Here is a 7618-nt window from a genome sequence, read left to right as displayed (position 1 = left end):
AGGGTGGACTCTGTGGTATTTTACCCAACTGAAGCCCCTCCGCTCCCCAAACTCTGTCCCTCCCCAGTCTCTTCCCCCAAATATCCAGGAATTTCCCAGCCTGGAGTGGGCAACCTTTCCCACAAGTATGCAAAGACACAAGCAGGGGGGAGGGGGCTGCTCTGCTCACTCCGTGGGTGGGACAGAGCAATTGGACTGTATTGGAAAAGTCAACCTGTGTGTGTGTTAAGTGCCATCAAGGCACTTCCGACTTATGGCAATCCTATGAATTAATGTCCTCCAAAATGTCCCATCATTAACAGCCTTGCTCAGGTCTTGAAGACTGAAGGTTGTGGCTTCCTTTGTAGGGTCAATCCATCTCATGTTGGGTCTTCCTCTTTTCCTGCTGCCTTCAACTTGACACATCCTTACGCTTAAGAATGTGTGGGGAGCCTTATTTGTAATAGATGGCCCAGGCTAGCCTCATCTCGTCAGATCTCAGAAGTTAAGCAGGGTCAGCCCTGGTTAGTATTTGGATGGGAGACCACTAAGGAATACCAGGGTTGCTGTGCAGAGAAAGGCACTGGCAACCCCCCCCCCTGTTAGTCTCTTGCCATGAAAACCCCATAAAGGGGTCGCCATAAGTCGGCTGCGACTTGACGGCACTTTACACACACACACACATCTTTGATACAGGGTGTGGAATGGTATAGTATAGCTTGATCTTGTCAGATCTTGGAAGCGAAGCTGGGTCAAGACTTGGAAGGGAGACCTCCAAGGAAGACTCTGCAGAGGAAGACAATGGCAAACCACCTCTGCTTTGATCACTTACCTTGAAACCCCTGTCAGGGTTTGTCATAAGTCAGCTGTGACTTGACATGACTTGACACACACATACACATCAAGGGTACAAGATATTGTTTCATCGTGCAGAGAAAAGTTTCCTTCTAAGGGGTTATTTTTGCCCTCCTCACCCAGATGCCCTCCAACCTCAAGACCCTCATAAGAACATAAGAAAAGCCATGCTGGATCAGACCAAGGCCCATCAAGTCCAGCAGTGTTCACACAGGAGCCAACCAGGTGCCTCTAGGAAGCCCACAAACAAGACCCTCACTCTCCATGACAGCAACAGTGCTATCAACACAGCAGTGGAACACTTCTAATACTGCCCTTCTCTCAGCTCCTCCAGATAAGAAGTCCTACCCTCAAAGGAACAAACCTGTTCCCTAAGAGCTAAGAGCCCTGTGCATCAAGCACAAACCCACAGTGTCTTCTCCAAGGGCAGAGCCCCATACATCAAGCACAAACCCACAGTGTCTGTCCCAAGGGCAGATGTTCATAGGTGAGGCACTCTTTGTGTTCTTGTTTAATGGCACTGAGTCTCTGAGGATGTCTCTTGCTCCTGTGCTATATTCCCAGGTTTCTCTTTCTCTTTTATCAGCTCTGTTTGCTCACTCTACAGGTTGCTGTCTGTGTCCTGCAAGCAAAGAAATTTTACCTGAAAAATCAGTCATTAATGTACATTGGAAAACCCATAACAGAAAGAAATGTCTGAAGTGTGAGAAATGCTTTGGGTGGATTTCCTATCAAAGAATTCACACAGGGGAGAAGAAACATAAGTGCCTGGACTGTGGGAAAAGCTTCAGTCAGAGTGGAAGCCTTACTTATCATCAAAGAATTCACACAGGGGAGAAACCATATAAATGCCTGGAGTGTGGAAAATCCTTTCGTCAGATTGGAATCCTCACATCCCATCAAAGAATTCACACAGGAGAGAAACCATATAAATGTCTTGAGTGTGGGAAAATCTTCCGTCAAATTGGAAACCTTACGTCCCATCAAAGAATTCACACCGGGGAGAAACCATATAAATGTCTGGAGTGTGGAAAAACCTTCAGTCAGAGTGGAAACCTTACTTCCCATCAAAAAATTCACACAGGGGAAAAAAAATATAAATGCCCAGAGTGTGGAAAAAGCTTCAGTCACAGCTCCAACCTGAATTTACATCAAAGAATTCACACAGGGGAGAAACCATATAAATGCATGAAGTGTGGAAAAAATTTCAGTTGCAGTGGAAGACTTACGTACCATCAAAGAATTCATACAGGGGAGAAGAAGTATAAATGTCTGGAATGTGGAAAAAGCTTCAGCAGGAATGGAAACCTTACTTCCCATCAAAGAATTCACACAGGAGAGAAACCATATGAATGCCTAGAGTGTGGGAAAACTTTCAGTCACTGTGGGAATCTTACTGTCCATCGAAGAGTTCACACAGGGGAGAAACCATATAAATGCCTGGAGTGTGGGAAAAGGTTCAGTCAGAGGGGAAAACTTACTTCCCATCAAAGAATTCACAGAAGTGAAACCATACAAATGCCTGGCGTTAAGAAAGACATTGCATCAAACCAAATTGGGTTAGAAGTAATGTAAACAAAAACAAAAACAGTGTAATACCTTCAATACATAATGCACTAAAACTGCCTAAAATTGTGAGAGATGAAAATGACAATCCTATTCCTTTATGAAAATGCCATCTTAAACAATTGGTTGTATACATTCTGTAGCACAGTAGATTTGTGGAAGCCTTCCTGACTAGATTAGGTAGCCCATTCTCCCAAGTGGGAGACACGAGAGAAAATCCTTCTGTATGGGCAGCTGTTGATCATCATCTCACCATTGGTGTTGTGCATCAGAAGATACTGAGGGAGCTAGTCAGGTATATATGAAGAATAAGTCTCTTTCACTCTCTTGTCTTCTTTTGTGTTGCTAAAGTGGAATCTTCAGCTGTGTGTGTGTGTTAAGTGCCATCAAGTCGCTTCTGACTCATGGCGACCCTATGAATGAAAGTCCTCCAAAATGTCCTATCTTTGACAGCCTTCAGCTAGGCCTCAGATATATAGTAAGTTATAGGGCCTGGCTTTTGACTAAATGAATCACAGGGGTGTGCGTATTTTTAGGGGGCCATTTGCTATTGGGCCTTTTCAATCACCTTACAATGTGTTTGGTCTTTTTCTTGCCACTGCATTCACTCTAAGCCTTATGGGCTACATTTTTATTCACTGTGCGTGCTACTATTTCTGTAGTAAGAGGCTTTACAATTCTTTGTGCATTGGTTCTAATCTGAGCATCTGTGGCTCATATTCACTGAACAGAGTGTTGTGCTTCAATAAACCATGTAATTACTTTCAGTTAAATAAAGCAATCCATCTTCCTCGTTTGTTCAGCATGGCCTATTGGAGCAAAATAGGGCCCAGATTTACAGACAGCAGGTCCCTTGCACCTCAAATTCTGCATGGCATGCTCCAACTGGCCATGGCTCTTCAAATAAAAACTTTTCTGAAGCTGACAAAGGCCTTTCCTGGCACCTCCTACTACAGGATCATTGGAGAGGCCAGAGACTCAGTCTGGAGCCAGTGTGGTGTAGTGGTTAAGAGCGGCAGACTCTAATCAGAAGAACTGGGTTTGATTCCCTGCTCCTCCACATGAAGCCTGTTGGATGACCTTGGGTCAGTCACAGTTCTCTCAGAACTCTCAGTCCCACCTACCTCACGAGGTGCCTGTTGGGGAGAGGAACAGAATGTGACTGTAAGCTGAATTGAGACTCCTTAAGGTAGAGAAAAAGCATGGTATAAAGACCAACTCCTCTTCTGGGTTCTACTCCATACAAAACAGGAGCTCTGCCAATGACTCACAGCTCCTGCTTCCCTTGCCCTTCTGGCCCAAGCGTTGTTGTTGGTTTTAAATTTTTATTATTTTTTTTATAAAACACATATGACTTCACAAACAGCATACACTCTTCATACCTCATATCTCTAATAATTCTTAAGATATATTATGAAAATGTATAGTTTGTGAGAGAAAATTAACTAATATTGTTCTTTATAATAGCGTTTTTCTATAATAGGCCAAGCATTTTTGATGTTCTGGGTGAGCTAGGAGTTTGTTCTCCCCAAGCATTCAATATAGAGAAAAACAAGAATCCAGAAATGAACCTTTATTTACAAAGCTTTCAAAATGAGGAATATAAAAATTAAAATGGGTGGTTCAATTGATTTAAAAAAACATTTTAATTTAGTAGAGGTGCACCCATTCAGTCCGCTCGCTGTATATAATGGTAGCTTGAATACTGAATGAGCAGCTCTGCCTAGGGTTGCCAACCTCCAGGTGGGGCCTGGAGCTGTGGGTTGGGAAATACCTGGAGATTTGGGGGTGGAGCCTGGGGAGGGCAGAGTTTGGACAGGGACCTCAGCAGGGTATAATGTCATAGAGTCCACCCTCCAAAGCAGCTGTTTTCTCAAGGGTAATCATTCTTTTTTTATTCACATGAACACATGAAGCTGCCTTATACTGAATCAGACTCTGCCCCTCAAAGTCCGTAGAGGCAGCGGCACTCCAGGGTCTCAGGTAGAGGTCTTTCACATCACCTACCTGCCTAGTCCCTTTACCTGGAGATGCTGGAGATAGAACTTGGGAGCTTCTGCATGCCAAGCAGATGCTCTACCACTGAGCCACAGCCCCTCCCTTGGTTGTCTGGAGATCAGTTGTAATAGTGGGAGATCTCCAGGTGCCACCTGGAGGTTGGCAACCCTTTTAGGCACAGACTTACCTCAGTGTCCTTACTCCAACAGGTGGGCCTCCTTCAAATAGGGCCTTTACTGAGACTGAATGGGGGACCCTGCAAATTGGTAAAATCGGCAGTTGCCCATTCATGTGCATTCTCAGTAGTGGGTCCCACCTTGTGGAATGGCCTTCCTGAGGAAGCCAGGAAGCCCCTCAGGCCTCTGTAATTCCACAGAAAGTGCAAAACTGAAGTGTCCAGGAGGGCATTCTTATAAAGGGGACAGAACTATAGAACTCTGACCTGAATGGCCCAGGCTAGGCTGATCTCATCAGATCTCGGATGGTAAGCAGTCAACTCTGGTTAGTACTTGGATGGGAGATCACCAAGTCAGTCCAGGGTGGCTATGCAGAGGCAGGCAACGGCAAACTACCTTCTGAAAGTCTCTTGCCTTGGAAACACACACAGAGCCACACACAGATGCACTATTTGCCATGGAACTTACAATGCCTGTCTGTGGCAGGCATGTGTGTGTGTGTGTGTGTGTCAAGTAGCTTCCGACTCATGGCGACCCTATGAATGAAAGTCCTCCAAAATGTCCTATCTTTGACAGCCTTGCTCAGATCTTGCAAACTGAAGGCTGTGGCTTCCTTTATTGAGTCAATCCATCTCTTGTTGGGTCTTCCTCTTTTCCTGCTGCCCTCAACTTTTCCTAGCATGACTGTCTTCTCCAGTGACTCTTGTCGTCTCATGACGTGACCAAAATACGATAGCCTCAGTTGCAGGCATAACACATCACAAAATTAAACTCTGAGTCTGAAACAGGGTCACCAGCTTCAGGATGGTCATGGCAGCTGTTGCATGAAAAATGGAGGGAATCAGAACATCTTGGCCCAGTTATTTCCAGAAGCCTCCTGTTGTTTGCAGTGCAAGCTACAGTTGTTTGTTTGTGGCAGGCATGGAACAGCCAAAGATAAAGCTACCAGTTCTAAAACTGGCCACCAGCTTCCACACAATAGTGGGGATTGCAGTGCCATAAATGCAGAGAAATAGAACTTACTGGCATAGGTTAGCTCCAGAACATCCCTCTGCTGTTTGCAAAGGCAGCAAAGATTTACTCAAAGAAGCCAGGAAGTTGGAGGCAGAATAAAATGGGAGGGTGGAAAATATATCCTCTGTGAAAAAACACAAGGAGCTTAACCACATCCCTGTTAGAGCTGTTAGAATGTCGGACTAGGATCAAGGAGATCCGGGTTCGAATCCCCACTCTGCCATGGAAGGTGGCTGGATGCCTTTGACACAGTCACGCATTCTCAGCCAGACCAACCTCACAGGGTCATTGTGAGACTAAAATGGAGGGGAGGAGAACCATGTAAGCTGCTATGTTTTCCCGTTCAGTAGAAAGACGGCATAGACAGTGACGGTGGAAAATATCCCCTCCTTTACAAACCAGAGAGGTTGAAGAACCTTTCTGAGGTATCAGAGCCTGAATGGTTTAGTGGGTAAAGAAGAAATAGTGTGGGGAGGTGCCCGCGGCAAGTCCTTGCGGGTTTCCTGCTTGTAATGTCCTATTTTCATAGCAGTATCATTGAGAACAACCACAGGCCTTCTGTGTCACCGATTCTATCCTCCCGAGGCAACTGCAGCATCTTTCCTTCTGCCTCCCCCATATTTCTGTTGCAGCTTCCTTTAAAAGCCAACCAAGTATGTGTTTGACTGGAGCCTGAGCATCTGATGCTGAGTGCCCTGCCTCTCTCTTGCTTTCTCTTGCACATGTTATGCTCTGAAGCCATCAGGGGGGTAAGAAGCCCAAGTCAATAGGCAAGAGCCAATGGAAGCTTGGACCGTTGCTTTTTGTCTGGGGAACAGGGGCTGCTGACTCTAACTGGGAAGAAGATCTGTCAGTGGGAAGAGAGAGGAATCCACCTGAATCCATCTTGTACCTGAAGCCAGGAACAACACAAATCTGGAAGTCACTTGGTTTATTCCTATTCTAGCCTTCCTGACCATGTTGATCTGGCCACATGGATCTATGCTGCAATAACAGCTAGACTATTGTATCACATTCTGCATGGGTCTGCCCTTGAAGTCTAAACCCCACCTAGTACAGAAAGCTGAACTTGATAATAATTAGGAATGGGTTATGCATATTGCACTGCTCTGGGTGCCTCTGGTCAGGTCTGATTTAGACACAGTTAGCTTTCCTGTATAGGATCATTAAATTCCTTGGTGCCATCAAGTCTTATGGCGACCACATGGGGTTTTCAATGCAAGAGATGTTCAGAGGTGGTTTGCCATTCCCTTCTTCCATGTCATGGCCACGGTATTCCCTGAAGGTCTCCCATCCAAAAATTAGCCAGGGCTATCCAGGTCAGGGCACAGGTACAGTACACAAGTAAAATCATTAGAAAATCTTTGCTTCTATTTTTACTATTTTATTACAACACTACTATATGCATCTTTAACAATAATTTAATTAACTCAACAGAAAATTACACCATTCATTACTGGTACATAGATAATTATAGGAGAGAAATTACACGAGTCCATCAAAATATCTTTCCCAAAGATAAGCAGGCAACAAGCAAGGAGCCCCTTCTAACAAGACATTGCCAATCAATTCAACATCCCATGTTGATAATTTTTTAAAATCATCTCTTCACAATAGCTAGCTGTCCCACTTGATAAGGGCCCACAAGCTTGGCTAACTAAGTAATCTACACTTGAATATCTTCTTAAAGAGTATAAAACCGGTTACTTCATTTTTGCTACTTTTTATCTTACATTATTTAAAAATAGTGATTACAACTTTCTCCTACATATGAATATCTGTTGGCCCTTAACCAACAGGACTGCCAGGCAGGGGCTCCTTTTCTCCAAGGAGCGCCCAGAACCCCTCCCACATCAGAGGAAGGGTCATGAAGGATGGCAGAGATCAGCCAGTTGGCCCAAGGACAGGACTGCCTGACCATGTCCTTCTTCTTAAGGGACTTCCTCCCAGCAAGAAGGAGACAGTCCAGGAGAAAAAAAAAATCCTCACCCAAAGAGGCCGCATTCCTGAAATTCTCCAGCATGACTTCC

The 7618-nt window shown here is 44.8% G+C and overlaps 1 protein-coding gene across 1 annotated transcript; it reads left to right on the top strand.

Annotated features, from left to right (window-relative positions):
- The first annotated feature begins 1311 nt into the window (after positions 1-1311).
- LOC130481616 (zinc finger protein 239-like) lies at positions 1312-2409 on the top strand. The gene is made up of 2 exons (XM_056854392.1): positions 1312-1321; positions 1442-2409. The coding sequence occupies exons 1-2, from the start codon at positions 1312-1314 to the stop codon at positions 2407-2409; spliced, it is 978 nt and encodes a 325-aa protein (XP_056710370.1).
- The last annotated feature ends 5209 nt before the right edge of the window (positions 2410-7618 follow it).

This window comes from Euleptes europaea, chromosome 1 (genome assembly GCF_029931775.1).
Source record: "Euleptes europaea isolate rEulEur1 chromosome 1, rEulEur1.hap1, whole genome shotgun sequence".
Taxonomy (NCBI): Eukaryota; Metazoa; Chordata; class Lepidosauria; order Squamata; family Sphaerodactylidae; genus Euleptes; species Euleptes europaea.
The sequence above is the reverse complement of the archived record's forward strand: the minus strand, read 5'-3'. Positions and strand labels throughout refer to the sequence as shown.